Source organism: Microtus oregoni, unplaced genomic scaffold, assembly GCF_018167655.1.
Source record: "Microtus oregoni isolate MIOR12 unplaced genomic scaffold, Mior012 000031F_ref0000149, whole genome shotgun sequence".
Lineage (NCBI taxonomy): Eukaryota > Metazoa > Chordata > Mammalia > Rodentia > Cricetidae > Microtus > Microtus oregoni.
This window is the reverse complement of record NW_024543090.1, coordinates 15030017-15055415: the sequence shown is the minus strand read 5'-3', so window position 1 is coordinate 15055415 and position 25399 is coordinate 15030017. Positions and strand designations below refer to the sequence as shown.

Genomic DNA, 25399 nt, shown 5'->3' with positions numbered 1-25399 from the left:
AGATGGCAAATGAGCGAGATTTGTCCTAATGGGTTCATTCTCCACATTTCTTGGAAGACACCCCAAAAGGCACCAGTCAAACTCCAAATCCTTAGCTTCTGGATTGGGTTAAGTACAATCTTCATCGGATACCCGCAGTGCTCTTTGCTTGCCATTTTTCCTGGTATTCGCCTGAGTTGAGCAGGGTAGCGGAATATGATATCTTCACCATTTCAGCCGAGTTTCCGAGGTTAGGAACGTGTCAAATGTGTATAGGTTATTCTGTGATCAGTAGGTGGCAGGACCAAAGCCTCCTGGATCCCAGTCCAGCAACGTGCCATAGAAACATAGCTATCAATCACTTTGAGTGAATCAGTTTATTGTTTTCATGAGGAAGGGTTCCATATAAACGTTATATACACACCTAGTTTACAGAATAAGTGTATGCAGGCAAAGGACAGTGCCTACCTTTCTTTAGCCCGTTAGTTCTTTCTCTTCAGTGGCAATGGCTTTTCATCAATTTAAAATGATCATTTTGGTATTTCACTGCACAGCTATTGACACTTTTTAGCTTTTCTTTCTGTGATACAAATGATGGTATTCTCTCCTCACCACGCGCTCCTCTGTGCCTCCATCATCCCACATTCTATTTCCCTTACAGCGGATCCTCTGGTCAAAAATTGCTTTCTGCCTATGTGCTTATCATCAAATGGATTTTCATTCATTGGTGACTAAGTACATATTTTTTGTTATACTTATGACATTTGGGCACGCCAGATGCATTAACTTAAACTCTTGCTCAGAATCCTCTCCCGGACCCCATTGTTCTGACCTCATCTAGAAGGTTTTCTCTCTGTATCGCCTCTGATCCTGAGCTCTTTATTTGTCCTTGGGACACTTCACCTTCTTTCCATATTGGACTTTTTGTTTTCCATAACCTGTGTGCTCTGCCTAGTGAGACAGCATATTCTTTCTCTGTGGGCATTCTGAAAAGAACTGCATGTGGTCATCAGCTTTGTGAGAACTTAGATTTCTCACAAAATGCTTTGGACCTTTCCTCATATCTGACTGATGGCCGGGTGGGCACATGACTCTGTGCTGGGAGGTGTCACTCTCCCAGAGTCGGATCCACTCACAGCTCCTAGTGATGCCTCTGGAGATCAAGTGATACTTCATTTCTTTACTAAGCTCATTGGCAATGATGTGATTATTTCCACCTGGCAGGACAGTTGACAGTTTATTGTTTACTGTGTGCTGTTGAACAGGAAACCTTTCTCAATGGGTAGACAGTTTAGCTGATTTGTTTAAAATAACATATTTTAATCTTTCCCAAATCTTTAATCTCTGTATTCTATTCACTGAGAGCGGACCTTATTTCATGCTTTTAAACTTAGTTATAAACTAGGTAGTCGTTGTGCACACCTTTAATACCAGGTCTCAGAAGGCACAGGCAGGTGAATCTCTGAGTTTGAGGCCATCCTGGTCTACAGAGCGAGTTCTAGGACAGCCAGGGCTACAGAGAGAAATCCTGTCTTGAAAAACCAACCAACCAAACAAAAACAACAAACAAACAAAAACCCAAATTGTAAGTATAAAAAAAATCACACACACAATTTTGAAGAATTGAACTATTTCTACTATACTACTCTATGCCTGTGTCAAAAGTTATATTATAACCTACCTTTAAAATTAAAATATGAGCATTGTTTCACCATATGAAGAGTCTTGGGAAAATACAGAGCTACATAAATGAATTTATCTATTTCATATGATGACATATTGACTACAGTTAAGTGTTCCTCAAAGAGGCAGGTTTTCTTAAAATTGCGTTTCTTATATGCACTTAGAGCTACTAAAAATTAAGATTTTGAGGTTGAAGGTTCAAGTTCGAGACTCCCCAAAACAGAGGTTTGACCAATAGTTCTGGGCTAATTTGGTTGGCACATAAAATACGGTCATGAGAACTAAAAATGACTACAAATGGGTGGGACTAGGAAGATGGCTTAGTAAAATGCTTGCCACATGAACATGAACACCTGAGTTCAATCGCTAGCACCCAGGTGAGAAAGCCAGGCATAGCATAGACCCTATACAGATCTAGGCTGGATGTAGTCCTGATGATGAGAAGAAGAGGACACATGCCCCATCCCTAACTCAGAAGCTATTCCCAACTGATAACCACTCAGCAAGAAAAACTTAGTTTTCTCCAATAAAGTCCCTGGTTGTACAAACCTCACTTAAAAAGAGTGAAAGATGATTGAGAACACCTGACACTGACTTCTGCTTTCCTATTCACGTGTATGTCTCTGTGTGTGCACATATGCATGAGCACACACACACAAGCACACACACACACACACACACACACACACACAATTACAAAGTAAAAATAACAAGGCCGACAAATAGGGTAACTACAGTTTGAATTAGCATAGAGAATTACCAGTCTTCAATATTAGAATAAAGATTTTTAATGTTCACTGAGTGCCGGGACTGTGTGTTTCAGGGAATATATCATTTAGGAAAGTTTTAGAAGGACTAGCACAAGACGACAGACGTTTTTCTCGTAAACATTTGTAGAATGATAGCAGGAAGTAAAAAGGTCAACGGGGTCTTGCTTTTCTATAGCTAAGTATATCCCCAAATATATCTAAATGAAACATAAGAGAGGATGGTCCAATATATATTTTTAAATATTTAGAGGAAAAGATACTGTCAGAAACATGATGAAGGACATATGGGTAAGCTTGAATCTCAGCCATATTCATAAATTTGAGTATCTTGTGCTGTGGGTTCACTGGGATTGATGCCATTCTGACACATGACAACAGCGCTGATGCTGCTTTGTGTTCAAGGAAAGATTTGATAAAGAACTCATGTACTATAAAGTGCAATCCTAATGAGAGGGAAAGTATCTTTATTCTTCAATAATTTTTCCAGAATGTGTGAACTCATCAACATTTACCCAAAGGATTCCTCTCTCATTTTCCAATTTAAAAATTAATTTAGCTTTCTTATTTCATATGCAGAATGATTTTTTTTTCATGATAAAATACTGTCACAGGATCACATCAAAGCAATGTGCATTTGAGGGTAGAAGCAGGTGACAGTAGGATCATTTCAAAGACCACTAGTGTCATCTAGTTTGACCCTGAGGTGTCAAGACATCCAGGAGGATCTGCTTGTTTATGTGGATAGAAGACTCAATAAGGGCTGTGTGGTCAAGACGGTGTCAAAATCAGTATAAGAGCAAGTGCCACCAGTGGTCACCCAGTGCCTTCTGTTACGGCCACACAATGATGATTAGTTGTCAACAATTGTACAATTATCTTAAAACTTCAGTAGTAATCCCACACTTCATCTTCACAAACTGCACTAATACATCATTCTTTAGGGTGCCTGATACTATTTTAAACATGGTTAAATATTACTTATTTCAAAATGTGTGGAGCTTCCAAGAGCTTCTGCTGGTCTCCAACAGTCCTATATGATATTCTTTTGAAAATGTTTTCTTGTATGTTTATTTTAAGCATATGACTATCTTCCCTACATGGATGTCTGTGCACTCTGTGTGTCCAGAGCCAGAGAAGGCCAGAAAAGAGCGATGGATCCCCTAGGACTGCTATTACAGACAGTTGTGAGCTGCCACATGGGTGAGGGAAATTAAACCTAAGTCCTCTGGAAGAGCAGCCACAATTGAACTATCTTTCCAGCCCTCATGATATGACTTTAATATACAGCATTTAGGTATTTATTTAGGGTTGGTGAAATAAATGTCTCAGAGGGTATTTATTGCAAGTCTGATGAGCCGATCCTAGGAATCGACATGGAGAATGAAAGACCCAACTCTTTCAAGTTGTCCTCTGGCCTTCACGTGTGTGGCCTTGCATGCACACATGCACACACACACACACACACACACGCCAAAAATGTAAATTTTTCAGTATTTATCTGTCCTACAGACTTTTTTATACAGCAATAATTTATACCTAACCCAATATTATTGATGCTTCTACTTGGGGAATTCTACAATTATGGCTTCAGTTAGGCTGTGTGTGTAGGGATGGATGTATCAAGTACAATCAGAGAGAGAGATGGATCCATGGTATTTGCACTTGTTTCCTGTTGCCATTATAACAAATTAGCACAATATTAAGTGACTTGAGACAACAAAATACATCTTAAGAGTTCTGCCTGGTAGAAGATGGACGTATGCCTTACTCTTAGCTAAGCTAAAAGCAAAGTATTGAGAGGGCTCTATTCCCTTCTGCAAGCTTTGGAGAGGGTGGGCTCCTGGCTTTTTCCAGTCCTACAGGCTGCCTACATTCCTTGGCCCACTGCCCACTTCCTCCATTGTCAAAGGCGGCAACATTGCATCCCTCTGATCATTCCTCTGTAGTTATCGCTCCCTCTGATCACAGCCAAGGCAAGTTTTCGGCTTTTAAATATTCATTTTAAAGATTCATGTGATTAGATTAGTTCCACTCAGCCAGGCCCAAATAATCTTCCTATGTCAGCCTCTGCAAAGTGCCCCTTTCCCATGTAAGGTAACATAAGCACAGGCTGTGGGGATCAGGCTTGGAACATTGCTGAGGAGGGGCTTTACTATTACACCCTGAGAGTCCTGGCCTGTGGACAAGGTTTACCAGTAAGAAAGACGGTGGATGCTTTTTCTTTCTCAACGATTCTCATAATGTCAGAGCACCAAGGAAATCAAAACCACTGTAGAGTCAACTAAGTGTATGTTCATCAGCATCAAGACTTGGCTCTGTCTTCACAAGGGAAGGTTAAGTACTCTGCAAACGAGATAATCCCATCACAGCCAGCTGGTCCTTGACCAGTAGGGGCCAATATTGCAGGTTACAGTTTTAACAGTAAAAAGGACACATCTCTAATTGTCAAAATAAAAAGAGCCGTTTGTTTATTCATTGTTTCCCACGACGCAGGTGCTATATGTTATGACTCCCCAGAAAGAAAATGAAGTGGGTCTTGATTTGTTTTCTTGACAATGTCTGATTCTGTGGCTGGCCTGCAAGTCCAGGCAACTTTCCTGCCTTAGTCTCCCAGGTGCTAACATTACAAGCATGAGCCACCAACCCAGCTGAAATTGAGTATTTTAGTTAATTTCTTCTCTCTCTCTCGTGTGTGTGTGTGTGTGTGTGTGTGTGTGTGTGTGTGTGTGTGTGTGTATGTTGAGGAGTGAGCCCAGGGCCTTTTGATGTTAAGCATATACATAACCATTGAGGTATCCACCTTCTCCCCAAATAAATTTATAGTCACACTACTTCATAAGATTTCACTTTCACCAGTAAAAAGTACACACCTGACCCCACAGGCTGAGTTCTTTTCTTTTTCCACTTCACTGAGCATTTGTAGTGAAAATTACCAAATTCAGGGCAAAACATTCTCATTCACAGTAGTCTAACCCACACATTTTGGGTGTCTACAGTTCATATATAAGAAAAAGTCTTTGCCATCTTACATGATCCAAATCTAAACAAGTTACAGAATTAAAGAGTCAGCTACTGTGGTCGTGGAGGAAGGAGTTTTGAATACAGCTTCTCCCTCCATGTGGGAGTCCAGAGGTGGGAAATGCACACAATAAAGAAACTAATTTTGAAATCCTTAACTACACCACAACATGGAGAAAATAAGTAAAGGTATCAGGTGGAAGCCAGAAAGCTCACTGTGAAGTCAAGGACACATGCTGGGGGGGGGGTGGGGTGGGGAGAAGCAAGGGGTGTGTCTCTGTCTCAGAGAAAGCCCCCGGACTGCCCTACCCACCTGCAACAGAAGGAACTAGGGCTTGTCAGCCAGTGAATATGCCACTGGCACATGAAGGTCTAACACTAGCTGTCTAAGCCACAAGCAGGATGTGTCATGGAACGGAAGCTGTGTCCCAGCATCATATCTAGTTTCATAGCATCGCTAGACCATCACCCTTGAGCCAACAGACAGTTTCTTCAACACCAAGAACATCAGTTTCCTTATCTTGTGAGAAGTCAAGAGGAAAACTCATCCCATAGGATCATTGCAAGGGGTAAAAGATATGCTACATGTAAAGACTCTAAGAATAACAATCATACAATAAATTTCAGTGCATGCTATCATCAGTCTCTCTGTGTTTACTTGAACAAAAATGAGTCTTGTCTTTCAGGAAGATTTTGACCGACTACCCCTGAGACTCACATCAGTGATATTTGTATGCCCACCAGTTGTATCTTTTCATCACCATTCACATCTTTTCGGGCAAGGTGTGGTTAGTGCTACTCAAAAAGATTTCTTTTGCTAGGGTGCTGTCATGCCTGTCCAGAGACCTGGGGCCTGACAGCACTTGAAACTTGCTAATCACATCTGGTTTAGCTTTAGACATTTTCTGGGATTTTGCCAGCAGCTACGACATTTTAATGGCTACAATAAACCTCAAAGCCTCATCAAATCTTTGCTGTATGTGTGAAAATTATGTCCGCCTCAATTAAACATTCAATCTGGGTTCACACCAAGGCCTTATGGAAAGGGAGGTGAAACTGAATGGGAACTGGAGATGAAACGGACCGCTGTGATCCCGGCCATCTCACCAGATGGTATTTAGAAGAAAAAGAAATTCATTAGAGAACCCAGGCTCTGTATTTCTTTAAATATTTACTGGGTACCTTTCATGTGTTAAAAACACTGGCATCTCTAAAGATTAGCAGGGCATTTTTGTTTAAATATTCAATGTGTGTGGGGTGGGGGGTGGTGTTCTCTCCTCTGTGTTTGTGGGACTTCATGTCTCTGAGAGAAGCCCAGCTTAAGGAAAATAACTCGGGTGCTGCTCAGTCTTTTCTAAAGCTAGTCCGCCAGCTACAGGAGTTCACGTGGGTCCCTGGAGTGACTGAGAAAATGGTCAGTGGAGAAGGGGAGGCAAGAGTGACACTCAGCAGCATCCCTAGACAAAGTGAGATGCCTTGGGGACCCTGCCCCTCCACTCTCCTCCCATCCCTTTGCTATTCATCATCAAGCTCATGTGGACAAGGACAGCCATGAGGGAGACAGCCCCTGGCAGGAGAGGGAAAGATCAAACAGAGATCAAGTTTCTTCTGAAACATCTATGAAGGGTCAGGCCAAGGGCTTTACACGGGGCAGAGGGGACAGGACTAAGACTGGGCACGAAGGGACAGCCCACATCGTGTAACCCCATTCCCCACTATGGACACTCCCTGCCATCCTGAGAGATCCCTGTCTCCTAACTCTAACTACTGGAAAGTGTAGAGAATACTCCATGCAATGGTTTATTATTCTGTTTCATTACGGTACATATTCAGCTGGTATCAGAGATAAAAAGAAAACTGTCAGTTCCCTAAAACAGAAAAAATAACCCCAAGTTCACATATAAGATTCCTGTTCAAAGGATTCATTTGGTTGGACTCATTCTCCCAGCCACATCAACAGTGGGACTGGGTGTGAGATAGAACCCACATGCTCCTTTAAAAATGATTTACAACATTAAAAACATTAACTTGTAACCAGTAAACTTACTTGAATAAGTTTTATGCCCAAAATAAATATAAATGATTCCCCCTGCCACTGTGAGCACCTCTTTCCCACTTTGCTTCTATGTCCAGGGCGGTCTCAAACTGAAGACTGGGGTTTTGGAATACTCTTTCACAATAAACATTTAAAAAATGTTTATTTTATGTTTGAGCATAAAATTATTCCCGGTTGAAGCTCTTCATTTCCTCCAGCTCTTCTTCTGGTACCCAGGGGTACCATTTCCATATTAATACACTCCCTAAATTTTCCATAGAACACTTCCATTGGAGTCATAGCGGTGCCGTGGCTAGTATTTATATTCTTGGACAAAGAGATGTCTCCACAGTGAAAACACAGAACTCGAAAGATGCCAAAGGAAAATTCCTGCCCAAGAGACACATACTTTTACCTTCTAAAAAGTCAAAAATGTGGCTTTCAGGCTTTGGGATTCGTTCATTAATTATATATTTAGCTGAAAAAGAACATTTCCTGTGGTTTTTTTTTACTATCAATAGAGTAGTATCAAGACAAAATATAGAGTTATAGCATATGTGCATGTATGAGTGTTTTTCTACTACCTGAACCACAAGATTTCTGCTTCTCATAGTTATTATAAGAATATGGCATGCTTGCAATAAGCAGCCATTATTATTAACACTATAACTATTGAATATTAGAAGAATGCAGATATGGAGCAGGGGAGATAGCTCAATAGGAAAGTGTTTGCCTTGTAAGTATGAGGACCCAAGTTTGAACCCCGAACCTGTTTTTAAAAAGAGGGTATGGTGGTGCACCCTTGCAATCTTAGCTCAGGAGGAGGAGGGTAGGAAGACCCCTGAGACTTGTTGGCAAACCAGCATAGTCTACTTGGCGAGTTTCAGGTCAGAGAGAGAGATCCTGTCTCAAAGACAAAACCAAAAACTAAACCAGCAAGATCCTGTCTCAAAAACAAAATCAAAAACGAAACCAACAAGATCCTGTCTCCAAGACAAAACCAAAAACTAAATCGACAAGATGGGCTATGTTTGAGAGCTGATACCCGAGGTGTCTGGTCTCCACATACACCTGCATGCAAACTCCTCCAAACACAAGCAAGTGAGTATAAAGGAGCAGACACTGATATGGCAAGACACTGAGATGCCAAATGATCAACAACTAAATTACTGGAATCGGTGGATTTACTGCCGGCAAATACTGCCCCGAGAAGGAATGTCCCATGATGGCGGCGGTAGGGGCCCATGGGAGAGCTCCATACCAACCCACTCCAGGAGCCAGCCATCAAATGAAACTGCTCTAATAAGCCACCCTTGCAATTATCCCATTACCTTCCAGTTGTCGCTTCAGTTTTCTCAAATCTTTTACGAGGTCTTCAAACTTGACTTGGGAGGCCAGAAAGAAATCTTGTGGTTCAGGTAGTGGGAAAACACTCTTGTCTGTTCCAGCTTCCTAAAAGACAGGGCAAAGAAAAGCACAGGGCTGGAGTGATGGCTCAGCAGTTAGGAGCACTGGCTGTTCTTCCAGAGCCCCCAGGTTCAATCCCCAGCAATTGCAATGGCTGTTCAAACTTTCTATAACTCCAGTTCCACGGGCTCTGGCAACCTCGCACAGACGTAAATGCAGACAAAACACTAGTTACATATAAAACAAACATTGAAAAAAATAGAAAAAAACAAAACAAACTACTTCCCGCTTGTCCCCTCTGTTGGCATTCCAAAGCATCAGTCAGAAAACGACAAGCTCAGTCGAGTGGTTCTATAGCAATCAGGGCACTGCTTTGTTAAGCTAGGACTCTGTACTTCAGAGACTTTGAGTGTTTCACAGTATGGTTTCGGTCTTCCTGGCGTTGAGATTAGCTCTCATGCTGGCATGGGCAGCTTTTCTATATGCCTTATGGATGGAAGAGGAAACTGCCAGGTAGATTTTCATCTGCTTTTCTCTATTCCCATGGAAAAAGACAGGGGAAGCCTATGAAAGTACTTACATTGAAAGTCCCTGTTTGAGTTACACATGCTAGCAATCAGATAACCCATCTTGGGGTGTGCCAGTGGGTGTGGATTGGCCAAGAAGACACTGGGGGGGCGGGCGATGCTACCGCCTTCTTTTACTCACCCTTTCTGCAGCTTAAACTCTGATGTGTGTGTACCATCTGATTTTTTTATGTGTGCATAAAGCCTATGTAAATGCTGTCAGTTTATCTTAGGAGGTATTCATGGCAGGCATGGTTGAGAATGGTTTTGACAAGGTCCATAGCTCTATCTGATGGATGATCTGAGCTGTAAATTATCTTAAGGGACAGATACTCCAGGCATACTGAAACATAAGCGGAGCCTTAAATACCTTCTCCAGCCTAGGCTGCTTTCTCCTGAGTTGTTTAATGTAAGCTGCTATTGTGCGTATCTTAGTCTTCGATTGTTTCTCTCTGTGCACACACTCCTCTGCCAGCTTGCCTTTGCATTCCATCTTTCCTGGTGCCATTAGGACGAATTCCAAATGCCAAAAGTGCTTTACGAGGCATTTTATGGTCTGCCCTCTGTCTACAGCACCAGCCTTAGACCTACTTTCCCCAAAGTCAAGACCTACGCCCAGACTTTCCTGAAACAAGAGAGCAAGGCAGTCTCTTGCCTCTAGGCCCTCGTCTACAAAGCTGTTCTTTTTTATATCCCTAGAATCTCCTCATAGCTCCTTGTTCATACTCGTCTTTCAAGGCGTAACACAAACATCACTTCCTCAAAGATTTTCAGGACCTCACCAAACCTGGGTGCTTCTCTCTGCTTTTCGAGAGTGTTTGATCCTATTACCATGACACTTATTGCTATTAATTTAAACTTTTTAGCATTAGATTGTATGTCTGATGTGTCACTAGAATATAAGCATATCATTGGCGGCGACTCTTTCCTATTATTGAAATATTATATAGTATCTGATATATCAGTAAATGCACCACTACAGACAGTTCTGGAAATACTGCTTTGTGAAGTCTGTAAGTTTACCATAAGACACCTATTTTAATAATAAATATTTTAAAATAACTTCATACGTGTATAAGGTAAGTTTTGGACAAATCTACTCCCCATTCGTATAGTCTTCACATTTCCCCCCTTTCTCTAAAACCACTTTCCTTTGCCAACTTTTCACGTTCTCTCTTAGGAGTACTGAGTCCATTTAGTACTGTCTATATGTACAGACACGTAGGACCACCTACTAGAGCGTGGGTAGGCTCTCAGGGGTTTCATCTTTGGAGAAAAACGATTCTCTCACAGCAGCCATCAGTTTTCAGGGTCTTGTCAGCAAAGGGTGGGAGTTTTTGGACTCCCCCCCCCCCACACACACACTGTCCACACTGGGATATTGGCTGTCTTCACCTTGCGCCAATCTTGTGCATGTAGCGTGATAGAGAAGTCCTGCTTAGAGCTGACCACTCCACAGGACTGGACATTTTTCTAATGACCCTTTCACAGGGGTTGCCTAAGACCATCAGAAAACACAGATATTTACATTATGCTTCATAAAAGGAGTAACATTACAGTTATGAAGCAGCAATGAAAATAATTTAAGAGTCTTAAAGGGTCACAGCATTAGGAAGGCTGAGAACCACTGTTCTAAGTCTTTCATTTGGATGCTTGGGGAAGGTGGCTCTCCTCATTTTATCAGTAATTAAGCCATCCAAATTTTTTACGATACTTATTTTCTACCTTAAAAACAAATGGAAGACTGTGAATGTCAAATCTGACACAATGCGTGCCCTACGAAGCCCCACGAAAACCCACACTAGAAGAATCTGGTATAATATTTTGTAAGCTTTGTGTCCAACTTGACCATGGTTTCCATTTTTGTCATTAGGTAGAAAAAGAGAAAACTCTGATGATGAATCAGTCTGTCAGGTCCAGTCAGTAGGTTCAGTCAAAGCCCTGGGAGATGGCTGATTTTCTTCAGACCCCACACACCTAGACTTGGACCCAGCGCAAGGCAGAAGGAGCAGGGAACCGAAAGGGCTCACCTGTCCTCAAGTCACTGCTCATCCTCACTGCCCACAGAAGTCATCACTGCTGCCCAAGGAGCTTCAAAGATCACATAACTCCACACTCCCCTTTGAGTGCAGCGCGTTCTTCAGTGAGCGCTGGGACTGCACCCCACAAATGTGGGTGGGCTCACTCCATAACTGCCATCATTCTGATCACAGTTTCTTCCACAGAGTCAATTCCATTGCATCCTGGACTAACTTCAGCCTCTCTATGAATGGCTGACTGGCTAGAGGCATCTGCCCCTGTGGATCTAGGGTTAGAAATGTCACCTGCCAAGTTTCTGCAGGGTAATTCTGCCCTGTGGGTACTTGCTGTCAGAACTTGGAGTATGCTTAGATGTGCCTTCTGCTGCTAAATTTTTTTGAAGCTCAACACATCTTCCTCACTCCAGAGAAATGAAACTGTTTTCTCACATCTAGTTCTTTACATCTGCCAAATTATTCCACTTTTGATAATATTTATATTAGATAACATGGTAATGCTTACTGGACACCTTCCTGGTAGACACTAAAAGTTAGCAGCGAATTCTGGCTCTCAAGGAGCAACATCAAGATCATTGACAATTTGTACACAATCCACAGAAGAAGCGAAAGAGATTGTTGGAGACCTTCACAGAATCTTCACCCAGGCGTCCAAGGTGGGAGTGTCAAAGATTTCTTTTATGGACCAGGATGTGAGTAAACACTTATGTAAGGGGACCATGAAGCATCACTGAATGATTGTTTTATTATAGTTTTCACTTTTTCAGATGCACATTAATTATGCTTCATAAGTGAACGTTAAAAATTAATCATAACCCTAACATCCCCAAATAAGGAAACATATCTCATTCCAGGTTTTCTCTGGGTTAGTGTTACATATATCCACCTATTTTAAATATGTATGTATGTATAATTTTGAATCACATACATATATAATTTTTCTTTGTTTTTTGAAATAGGGTTTACCTGTATAGTCCTGGCTCTTCTGGAACTCACTCAGTAGACAAACTCTCCTTGAACTAAGAGCATCACCTGCCTTTGCCTCCTTGCTGGGATTAAAGGCATATGGCCACTTCTATGCATGTATATCATTTAAAAGCAGACAGAATATTTTCCAGAGATACTACATTGTGTCCTAAACATTTTCCACAGCAGCATGCTATTCCATTTGACAATTATACCATGATTCATTTGACTATATTCTTAATCATTGGATACCTACAAAAAAATTCAAGTCTTTTCGCTCTTATTATCATAAGCAGAACAGTAACGTAAGTCTTCAGCTATAAATTCCTAGAAAACTTATGCATATTTTTAGAGCTTTTGACTTAGGAACACTGAAGTCTTGCTAGCTCACTTAGCACTGATGTATGAATTAAGAAAAGGTATCCCCTGTAAGACTGCTGGACCACCTTTTAGTTTTGCTTTTAATTCCTTGAGGATTGCCCAAAAGTGATTTACACAGCATCTGCGCCATTTTACATTCCCAGGAACCATGCCGAAGAGCTCTAAGTGGCCCCTACCCTGGCAACGCCTTTTTATTTCTATACCGATTGACCTAATGGTTGTGTTGGGACATCTCACCATGGCTGTGACTATAAATTGGTAATGCTGAACTTTTTTCGGTATACTTGCTGATCCATAGTGTGGTCTTTCTTTATATAAAATTATGTAATTTCTTTATAAGGGTCTGCATTTCCTCAAATAAGCCCACAAAATAACGTATGAGGAGTTTTCTCCCTAAGACCCCCACATGTGTTATTTCTTGATAGGAATAATAATAATAATAGAGAAGCAAAATTTTATAGGAAGGCTTGAGGGGTGGCCCCATGGTTAAGAGCATTTGCTGCTCTTGCCAAGGACCTGGATTCGTTTGCCAGCACACAGCAGCTCACAACCTGTAACCTATATCCAGAAGATCCAACGCTGATGGCATTTGCTGGCCTCCACCAGGCATACATGTAGTATATGTATACAGGCAGACAAAGCTCATACACATAAAATAAAAATAAATAAATCCCTTGGGGAAAAAAAAGGCTTGAGACATATAGTTCCAATCAGGTAAACATCCGAGTCTTGGGTCTCGATTCACTTGAAGTAGGGATCCATTTCTGTTTTGAGTTTAAAAGTGTTATTGGAACCACACATAAAGACGGGAATGTACTGGAGCAGTGGTTCTCAACCTGTGGGTCTCAACCCCTTGGGAAGGCAGTCCTCTCAACTTTGAGATTTTTGTCTTTTTGTATCCATTTCAAGAACCAGCAGACAGTCCTCCTTTTTCCTCAAGGTTGAGGACTCTCTGTTCTTAGTTCGAAAAGCAAGAATAAAGAAAATTTGTGTTCAGGTATATTCTCAAAGAAGTGCTTAATTCTAATTCAAATATATGTGAACATGTTTTTGTTTTATTCTATTCTCAAATTTAATGCCGCTAGCTTGTTCTCAGATGTATCATTGGTAGAATTTTGGTTATTATGGTAGGTGTGATACACAGGGCTTTAATTCTAGCATTCAGGAGGCAGAGGCAGGCAGAGTGAGTTCAAGTCCAGCCTGGTCTACACAGTGAGTTTCAGGCCAGCCCAGGCTACTTGGCAAGACCTTGTCCCCCAAACAAACTAGGCTGGAGAGTGCCCAGGCTTGGTTCCCAACATTAGTGTGGCAGCTCCCAACTGCTTGAATTCCAGTTCCAGGGGACCTGGCACCTGCAGGCTCCTGCACACACGTGGCGCATATAAACTCACCCAGGCAAACACAAATACACATAAAATATGAACAAATAACCAAACGTTTTTTGTAAAAGAGAATATTACAATGTTTTTAATTCCTCAATGTTGAATAGTACCTCAGAATTCAGTTTCCACTCTAGCTGGCTCCTGAATGAATCTGGCGTCCAGAAAGCCCCAGCATCTGGTCACGAGGCAATGAGGGATCTACTGAAACCTGCAGACTCAGACTCCGCAGCCTCTCGCCTTCCTAACACCTCCTTTTCTATAACCCAAGTGTACCTCTTTTGGGGAGCTCTCAGATACAAAGCTGGACAGAGGAACGCCATCTCTCCATATCGCCAGTATTCAGTACCCGAATGCTAACGAGTCTTTAGAGCAAAACCTCCCTGAAACCATGTGCCCGGTGCCATTTTCTTGTTTCCTACCTGATCATAGTACCGCAGATAATACTTCACGACATAGTCCACTAGGTTCATCCCGTTGTCCTAGGGTTTAGAGAGAAACTCAAATGACAAGAGTTCACAGGAGACCCTGCACGCTGGCCGGGTGAACACTGAAAACCCAGCTCAGGGCGCATATATTTGTGAGACAGAGTCCAATTTCTGTTACACAAAGACCAGAATTTCCCTCCTCCTCCTGAGTTTCAGTCTTTTTTTAATATATATACCAGTTATAAAAAGAAATGACACTATACCATCAGCGAGGAAAACTGAAAGAAAACAGGTAACCAGGAGACCTTTGAGGTAAGGGCTAAGACAAATATACAAACAAACAAACAATCAAAAATCATTACCCCATATTTCCTGGCATGCTGCCAAGACAGGAGGGGGTGAGAAATGCCAAAGGGGGCTGTGGACTAGAAGAGCAAATCATCCTGCCCTTCCTACCTCTCAGAAAATGTGTGCTCCTTAATGTCGTGAAAAACAATCAGGGCCAGCTTAAAAGGAAAGCCAGGCCACTTTATGACCCTGGAAGGCCAGGGGGAGTGGGCCCTCCCACAAGGCAGCCTTTGTGTCCTGTTCACTGGGGTCTAATTCTAATTTGCCTGTGTATTTCCCTTCCCTGCTCGCCCCCTGCCCCCATGGGGATGCCCAGATCTGGGCTGGTTGTTTCTAAAAAGGTGGCTCTGCAGGGGTGTGGAGCCAAATGATAATCAGGCTCAGAGAGCTGACAGGAGACCCCAGCCCCAATTGTTGCAGGCAAAAGAATAATTCAAATCCTAGGCTCAACAGTGTCTGCCACTCAAGAATGAGTCAATTACAAGTGGGCAATACTAAATTCAAACAGATTTTAGCCTCTGTAGTATGACTAATACTCTATGCGGTTTTATCTTGTATTGCAGTAGTATTTCAATGTCTAATCATGTATGTTAGAACCAAAACATATGATGTATTTTATAATTGAAAATAAGGTCATATATATATGTATATACTTCATATATATGTATATATGAAAACAACAACAACAAGCCAAATGTTCAAGTCAAAACAAAGCACAGAAGCAGAAAACAAAAGTACATGCTTTCATATAAATTATTACTGTTAGAAGAAAGATAAGATAAATGGATCAATCTATAATACTTTGTTTTAAATGAAAGGTTCATAAGAAAATTAACCATAACATGTAGACATTCAGTATGAAAAGTAAATAAATACCCGACTTTTGACGTCTTTGAGTTTGGGGAGAATTTCTAAACCATATCCATCTGCTTGCCCTCGAGTCCTATTTCCTCCATTCATATAATTTCCAAAAGCCAGGATGAGAGCTAAGATGTCCTTCACACTCTTCATGTGCAGCAAGCCCTGCAAAGGCAAACACCAGTTATTATGGTCTGGACTCCAAACACAGTCGTGTTTGCTCAATGGTGAATATTTCTTAAATGGACCAAGCCCTGTTTAGTGGCTTGTAACCAGTTGTATTAATTGCTGGCAAATATAAGATACATTTCACGGAGTGGCATCTTCCAGGTGGGAGGAGTACGAACAGCCACAATTTCCTGTAATGGAACAAAGTTATAATAACGAGGGCTGAACCTTTCTGTTTGTTTTTCATTTTAGGCAGTTTTAAGGTTGGTATGTTAAAGTACTTATAGGTTAATAAGAGAGAATGAAGTTAATTTTTGATAATTTTAAGTTGAACAAGGTCAGATATCTTTTCAGGATCTCTCTAGGAAGTACAGACTAAATACAAAGAACATAGTCAAATTTAGAGTAGACACAATAGCAAGAATAGACAAAGTCCTCAGAGATTACTTTTGATAATGCACTTTAAGGTCAGAGGTTACGTAAGGTTTTTCAAAACGTACCTTCTCTGGGAACTTTTTCACATTTATTAACTTCCTCAATGTTAAGCTGCTAAGAATTTTCTTTAACTTCCTCTCATTTACTTTTTTTCCCCTCTTAATGTTTGCTTCAAGTGCAAACTTTCAAACGGAAAGTTTTCTACCCTATTAATTGGCTTTATCTTCTATTTTTTAAAATTACATTTCCTTGTGTGTGGAGGGTGGTGTCGGTGGGGGTGTGCAAGCACTGGTAGGTTAGAGGAAAACCTGCAGGAACTGGTTCTTGCCTTCCACCACACAGATCCTGAAGCTCAAATTCCTATCATCAGCCTTGGTGGCAGGCTCCTTACCCACTGAGCTATCTTGTCAGCCCCGCTTGAACTTTGATTTTAGCATAAAAGGAAAAACCAAGTTCAGACCTAGGTAGACTTCTGTCCTGGTCTCCCAGCAGTTACTAATATGTGTATAATATGTTGGTACTGGATTTTCTTTCTTCATTGAAAAAACTCCCTTATATGTTGATGGGGCGGGGGGGGGGGGGGGGGGAACCATGCCTCCTGGCAAGCAGTGAAGTGTTACAGAATTTGTGAAACACACCATGATCTTAAGAACATGGGTGGAAGAGAGTGGAAAGTCTGGGGGTCAGATGTGAGCTTTACCGAGTACAGAGTGTGTTGGACACAGAATGGATGTATCAACCACTCACCATCGCTGTTAGTTATTTCAGGTCTCCAGAATGCTTTCATTTCTGATATGGACAGATTTCAGGTGATAGCCTGCATGGGCTTCAAGTAAAATCTCTTTGTGATTTGGAATGTTGAACAGGGATCGAGCTATTCTGTTTTGATTTTAGTTTTGGGTGGCCAGTATGTACATGGTGAGGTATTGACAATTTTTTAAAAATATTTATTTATTATGTATACAATATTCTGTCTGTATGTAGGCCAGAAGAGGGCACCAGACCTCATTACAGATGGTTGTGAGTTACCATGTGGTTGCCGGGAATTGAACTCAGGACCTTTGGAAGAGCAGGCAATGCTCTTAACCACTGAGCCATCTTTCCAGCCCGACAATTTTTTTTTGACAATTTTTTTAAAAGAATCTATAAAAAGCATTATTTTTCCCTTCCTTCTCTTCTTCAGTTCAGATCTCCCTTGTTCTTTCCTTTCCTATCTTGGGCAGGACAAACACCACATTCATTAAGTCACTAGCATTGGGTCCTCTTCACCTCTCAAAACAGGCCTATACGTACCTTAGAGGCTCGTGTGACAATCTCTACTTTTCTGTGTAAGGCAGTGACACCTTCGGAAAACACAGCCCTGAAGATTATGCACTGGGCACGCTCAGCAAAATTGGGAATCTGGGCTAACTCATGCAGGAACCTGTAAAAATAAAAACGAATAATTTTGCTTTCTGCATAGTCATAGGGAGAAGTTAAGGAAGAGGGCTGATATAGATCGAGCAGGGGGAACAGTCACAATTTCGATTTATAAAGGGAATCAGATGGGCTGACTCAAGGAGCTAGAAGGGTATCTGTTTCATGGTTGACAGCAGGGTCTCTGCTGAATTCCTGCAATGCTGAGTAATACAGATGAGCTGAGGATGCTGAAGGCACTATTTTTCTCCTGCTATTCAGAGGAGAGGCTGAACCCAAATGGAAAGCCCTGGTTTTTAACTGCTTGAAAAAATGACAGTCAACTCCTGTGTCATGTAGAATTCTCTAAAAAGTATATCATCATAAGCAGAACAAACTGAAGATTTTGAAAAAAAAATAATCTATAGTCAAGCGATAAGATATTATTGAAATGAGATTGCTGTTATTTCTGCTCAGTTATATGGCAGCCTATAGTGATCTAGTTTTCCAGGTATTTGTTCACCCTTTGGGTCAATTGACCCACATAGGTACAGCTGATAGGCAGCTCAGTACTTAGAAAAAAGCAGAAATTCATAAAGTAGACACCCTAAAAATCTTTAAAAAGTTGGCCAAACAACTCTCAAGAGTCAAAATTGGTTACTGCTCTACACACAGTGGCTCACTGTCTGAATGGCTGGGCACTGGTGTCTTCCGCGAAATGAAGCTGGAAGAGCCTCGTGCTTTTGAGGCCAACCGCCACAGGAAAGGGTATAAAGTAGTATGAGTTGAGACAGTTGGCTATGAACTCAGAAAGGGGGAGAATCCACTAACAGCCCTTAATTTCAGTCTGGAGTTGAAATGATTATTACCTGATATTTCTGAAGGTCTTGGTCAATTTATAATACTATCACTTTTTGAAATTTTACAGTTTTCCACCAAATGTACTCTTGTAGATGAATACAGTTGTTATTCTCTGTGTCCAATGAGATAGAAAAGAAGGAGCAGCAGGAGGTAGAGAGGAGGAGCAGGAGGACCAGGATCTGAAGGAGCTGGAGGAGCAGATAGGGCATAGGGACAGGAGGAAAAAGGGGAAGGGGTCAACTTTCTTTTATTGGCTGTCTTGGTATGGAGCCCAGGTTGGTCTCTAACTTACCATTCTCCTGCCTCAGCATCCTCAGTTGCTGGAATTAAAAGGCTGTACCGCCACCCCTGCTTCTATGCCCATTTCTGTCCCTAAGTTTGTTTTCCTGCTCTATAGTCTGTGCCTTTCACAGGTTTTTTGTGGGGATGTGATTTAGAAGTCTGGTTTGTTTTTGTGGTATGCATTGTTTCTGAGACAAGGTCTTGCTTATAAAGTTTAGGTGACTTCAAAATTTCAATCTCCCTGACTTGGCTTCCTAAGTACTGAGATAATAGTTGTATAACACTATTCCCTGGTAAGATTTAATATATATATATATATATATATATATATATATATATATATATATTTTATCAGCTACTTTCCTTAACTCCCCAATCAGGTCCTAATTGTCATTTTCCCCTATCCCAGCCTTTTAAAATATTCTGGAAACAAAGCACGAAGAACTCAAAAGAGAAAGCACTCCCTTGTCTTCAGGCTCTGTGCATGTGCAGCCACAGTTATCATCATACTACACACTACGGCATTTAACAGAACACAGAAGTACTGCTTAGGGACAGGAAGAAAGTAATTACCCTTCCTTTCTAAATTGTTCCCTCCTAAGTACAGTACAGCACTGGCCAGAGTCATTTATCACGAGGGACCTCAGAGCTGTCGCCAGTTTCACAGAGGGTCAGCGGTAAACATCGCTGGGGACTGGCAGCATTTGGTTCTGTGATGCGTTTGGGAAGGTTTGCTCCTTTAGATGCTGAGAGCTATTCCAGAAAATCCCCTGCATTTCTCCCCTCCCCCAAATAACCACGTGTAGGACCGTGTTCTCTGGACTAGGTAAATGCCATCCTTAAGATGAACAGAGTAGCGGAGCGGCCACAGATGGCACACGAGTGAGGAAACAGCCGTGTCCCGCTCACTCACCAGGAATGGATGGGAAGCAGGGAATGCTAGAGGAAAAACGACTAACTGTCCCTTGGAGGAGCCAGAGGACCCATCTGCGGCAACAGGGCCAGAGGCTCCTCAACAAAGAACAGAGTAAAACTGCAAGACTGGCTGAGATTAGAATCTTGCTAGGATCAGTACTTGCTCTGGAAAGGTTCTCAAAGCATCTCAAGGAGCTGGGAGAGACAGCAGACGGAGGGCTTTGCTTTTGTATAGAACCTATCACTGCTAATGAGTTCTAGTGCACTGGCTATGGTTGCTCAGTTCTGCAGGGGTATGGGAAGCCTTTACAGGTACATAGGGCCTGGGAACAAGGTTAGGCTTACATATGGTTACTTTTTTGATACTGCGAAAAACACACCCATGATTACTGACGTGTGGAAAAGGTGTGATCAGTGATGAGTGTCCTGGAGAAGCAATGTGGGCTGTGGTCACTGAGCCCCCATGATGCTGTGAATGACAGACCTGTAGACCAGAGAAGTGAGCCAAGATAGGCTAGACAATGTCTATAAGGAATCTGGGGGAAAGTAAATGGAGTTTGATATTCTGAAATGTACTTTTTTTTCTGAACAAACGGAGAGTTTTTTAGATATAGAATACTTTGAAATTTTTTATTTCATACAATAACGATAGCAGTGGTGTGGCTACCTGGAAGCATTAGCAGATCTTAGGCTGGAAGAACCGAGAATGGGTCAAGGAGAGGCACCCTACCTCTTTTCTCATTTGTCTGGCCAAGTTCCCAAAGGAAAGGTCATCGCAAAGGCTATGTGAACCAAGTGTCTGATGAACTCTGGCCCTGCTCCCTTGTGTTCTATAGTCTATCCACACGTGCTGGGATAATAAGCCATTACAGACCCCCCAAGCACAGTAGGCCTTCATATTTACAAATACTCACTGGCTAATTTCCACTTGGGGGTAGTCTACAGTTTCATTCTGGATTCTATAACTCTTCTAGTTCTATAAGAAAGGACAGATGCACGAACGAGCGAGCGTTACCTCCTTACGCAATGTGGTTTATTTCCCAAGGAAGGACTCCAGCTCAGCCTGAATCCACAACAGAAGGCCTGCAGCTCACCTTGTGTGGGTTTTACAGCTGCCGTGGCAGCTCGGCTCACAAGTGGGATGATGCTGTGTGATCCAGTCTTTGAAGAGGCTAAGGTGATCTCTCAGCATTGCTCAAAATCCGCTAATGAGCTAAGATATGTGTTCAACAGGGGTCGCATTCATGGTATTATTTCACCATGCAGCCTGTACCCCAGGAGGGAAAACACTAAACACTGTAGCTAGCTGTGGACCCAGCGAAAGGTCTTATGTGATGTGCACAATAGCCTCACTGCAGACCTTAGGGGGCCATCTTTGGGCCTAAGTGGTCAATTGATCTGACCAGGAGTGCTACATCCCCCCTCACCAACACATCTCAGGGGAGTCAAGGACATCCCTGGCAGGAGTGACTCTCAGACAGCCAGGTCCCAAGCAGATGACAACTCTGTGAGCAACGGCCTTCTAAATCTGGCATTGGGGTGTCAGAGAGCTGATGAGGTGAGTGATGAGGCCAGCCTCTCCATGCAGTGATTTATAGGACTGGCACCACACGACTCTTAAGAAACTGAAATGCGAAACTCAATGATTCATATTTCCCAGTATGTAAAACATGCTTATAGTCCACTTGCTGGGAATAAGTGGCAAATAAATCACCAGAGAACCAGACTCTGGCACAGATCGGACAAGAGCTGCCTTCAGAGACACGGAGAACAAAGGCGAGGTCTGCTTGGGTCCGGGAACCTCTCTATGTCTCCATGCCAGTCCCTCGGCCTGAGCAGCCGCACATGACAGGCAACTCTGCCTCTGGCAATAGTGGTGAGTGATCAGGAGTCAGCACAATGCCCCCCCCCCAAACTTTGAAAATGCTTATCTAGCTAGATCACGGGTGAAGCTGGGAGAAAAAAAGCCCTGTGCTAATGAGTTGCTACCATTATTCTGGACCCTGGCAATTAGTGCTGAGAAATGATGCTGGGAGGCTGTACCACAAAAGGCAGAGGGATGCCTCTCCTGGCAGACACAGTTTATCTCACATCAGTGCTTCATTGTACCCCATCCTCTCGGTCGACGGCAGGCTTTTCTGAGTGGGTTGAGTATGGACAAATTAGAGCTAATGGACCAAACCCAGACAGCCATTTCTATTTATGTGACTCGTGAAACGAAGAATGGCTTTCATACTTTAAATGATATCACAAAGTATAGAAGGCTTTTTTTTCATGTAAAATGACATGAAATTAAAATCTTGGCAATTCTATATAAAGTTGACGTCCAGCTGTGCCCCTTTGCTTATGTAGCCTTATCCATGGTTGCTTTGGAACCATGACAGTGCAGTGGCTGACTTGAGGACTCATGAGAGATCCTTTCACCCACAAAGTATAAAATATCTTATATATCTTTATATATATATATATCTTTATATATATATCTTTATATATATATATATTTTTAATACTAGTCTTTTACAGGAAGTTTGCCAACTCCAGACGTAACCATTTCATCCCATAATTGGGCATAGTCACCCTGTCTAAATGCTTGTTGTGCCCTACCTACCATCTCCAAGTACCAGCAGTGGCCATGCCAGTGTCTACATATCTCATCGCTAGTCACGTTTCCTGTGACCATTAGCGACGTAACAGAGTGAATTCACAGTCAGTGAATCTGACTTCTAGGTGAGCAGCATCAGAAGTGGTGGAGGGGGTGAGCCCGACGGCTGATGTTAATGAGATGAAAGGGCAGTGGAATCCCACTGGAATTGATCTACACATATTCCAAGGCTTTACGGATCGACTTTAAAGGCCATGTGAGAGGATTTCATCTAAGGTTCAGAAGTTATCGGCAAGGTTTGACAGTATTTGGGGTAAACCTAGGATCTCTAACAAACTACCTTGCCAGTCATTCAGAGAGGTTTCCTTCTGGGTCTGTCTATGAGAACTGCGGCATTCAGACAGGGCACAGAGTATAAGACAGAACCTCAGGTGCCTGTAGGGGTAGCCTGCTACACTCCATCTCATTTGTTTTCTCTTTGCTTTCTGCAGCTGCCTCTCGCTGGCTGCAGAGGTTGCCTTGAATGGAACAGGAAGCAGGCACAGTAGCAACAGGCACAAGAGCCCCAAACCAGGGGCACAATGGCAGTCTTAGTCCCTAATATCTTGTGGGGGACTCTCGGGAACTCATCTGGGGCTTGCAGACCTCAAGGGTCTAGCCAACAGGAAGCCACTCAAGCTATGCAGCAGAGGTCCGAGTTCTCAAAGCATGGGAGATGATACTGCAAACCAGAGCTAGCCACTGGAGAGAATTAATGGAAAGAAGAGAGATCCACACAGGAGGAGGAGATGTTTGTGGGAAACCTGTCACATTCAGGCTACATTTACCGAGCATGACATTTAAGAAAACCAGTTTGAATTCAGTCCATGACTCTGCTGTCATCGTTTTTAACACATGAGCAAATCTTGAGGCAGAATAGTAATGCCTTCTTCCTTCCTCAGTTACCCTTCTGGCTAAAATGTTTAGTCTAGGAGGAATTAAGTTGTTCGAGAAAGAAATGGGAGTGGTGTGGGGTGACAGCAGGGGGAGAGGCACCCTGCATCCGACAGCACGGATCTCAGCAGCCTTCCCGGCAGCCAAGTCATCCTGCTGGATGCAATAGGGCACAGAAGGATGCTGTTGTAACTCAGCTCTCTGTACCATTTAGACTTGACATTCATAGTTGATAGGCAGACAGTTGGAGTTCGTAGATCCCCTTTCAGATTAAGCAAAGGTAATTCAAGGCTCCTTACTGTTCAGGTTTGTCCAGCAACTTCAAGTCTTCTTCTTTGGAGGTTTCATAGTACTTTCTTATTCTAGTCAGTTCATCTTCTTGGGCTCGCTGCATTGGGAGGAGAAAAGAAGCAAAAACAACACACACAGTCAAGTGAATCAGCCTAAGACCACAGACTTGTGAGCCCACACCCTGAAGCGCTGGCACCACTTGGTCCTCACCTCAAGCCTAAGAAACTACACAGGTTGGGCCTGGAAACCCCTTCCAGGTCATCCTGATACACGTTCAAGTTTGGCAGTTACTAGCTAAAGTAAACTGTCGTGACAAGCGAACACATGCAGACACACAGGTCGAGAGATTTGAGAGCTTGAGTCTCCTGCAGGCAGTTGCGGGCCAAGCTTAGCTGTCTCTTCCCCAGAACTATAGTCCTTATATGGGCTTCCCACGCTATTATTAGTAGTTGCCACTTTCACTCTTTCTGATTTTAATAAGTATGTGTTGTTTACACTACTTATTTGGGCATTTAGTAGCATGCTTTATAATTTACCCAATATTTCTAGTTGTATACAGACTTCCTCTACTGGCCATATGCATACTCTTGAAACCATGGTAACAACAGAAAGCATCAGGAAGGCACCTTGCTTGGTAGAGTTCTATGCCATCAATTGCCATATCCTCATTTTTCAGAGGAAAACTCCCTAAGGTTTGCACTAATATGCTAGTAATGAGTTTTGGATTCGGAATCCTCACACTGCCTTCCAGGCACTCAATAAATGCACCACTAACTTCCAATGGTCGGATACTTGTAAGCCTCTGGGTTTATCCATGAGTACTATGTGGATAGGAAGATGCAAAAAACCTCCCACTCAGTACTAAATAATTTCTTACATACATGAAGAATGTGAGAATATGTAGGAAACTGGTGAGCTCTTTGGGCTATACTAGACTATGGAAATTTAAGGTCCCCATGGACGTACATGTTTAACTCCTGTGAGCTGAGTGACCACAGCATGTCACAGAGCCCATGCAGTTATGTGAGAATTGCCATGGCTTAGAGAATCCAGTTCCACCCATACTTCTGCACCCTGACAGTCAATGAACAGATCAGATGACAACCATGATTCTCCAGTATCATCACCTCACAAGGGCCTGTGGATCCCGCTCACTATTCCCAAAGATTTTGTGCACTGCAGTGACGTTTCTTACACATGGTTCACAGCGTTCCCAAACTGTGTGACTTGGCTTTCTGGGATGTGCTCTGGGCTCCATCACAGGTTGCTTGATCAAATTCTTACTCAATAGAAAAAAGTCAGGTAGAGTCCCACACTAATCTGGATTGTACTACAGAAACAGAATAAAACAGGACTAAGCTGTTTAAATGATTGGCCCAGCCAAGATCATCTAGTAGGCAATAGAGAGCTGGGCCCCAAGCTTAGAACGCTTGACACTAAAGCTAGAACACACAATTGCCGTCCAATGCTGCCCCCTGCATTTAATGTCATCAGCTCATCCGGATTGAGAATAGCCAAGTGGCTATTCGGGTTCCTATTCCTCAGAAGAAGATACTGGGGTGTGCCAGCATCAGTAGGAGGCTCATTTTTGTTCACTCTGTCAGCAAGCAGTAGGGCTGGGCTCTAAGGCACAGCGGAGGTCTCTGTTTTGTTGGTGACAGTG

General features: G+C 42.5%; 1 protein-coding gene across 5 annotated transcripts in view; it reads right to left on the bottom strand.

The window, feature by feature from the left end:
• Fmn1 (formin 1) overlaps window positions 1–25399 on the bottom strand; it is a 368593-nt gene that overhangs the window by 105310 nt on the left and 237884 nt on the right. For all 5 annotated transcript variants that reach the window (XM_041678896.1, XM_041678897.1, XM_041678900.1 and 2 more), the window contains 5 exons: window positions 23745–23833; window positions 17751–17880; window positions 15873–16019; window positions 14643–14702; window positions 8817–8937 (listed from right to left, as the gene is read on the bottom strand). In XM_041678896.1, the coding sequence (XP_041534830.1) occupies window positions 8817–8937; window positions 14643–14702; window positions 15873–16019; window positions 17751–17880; window positions 23745–23833 (547 nt within the window). The remainder of the gene's footprint in view (window positions 1–8816; window positions 8938–14642; window positions 14703–15872; window positions 16020–17750; window positions 17881–23744; window positions 23834–25399) is intronic.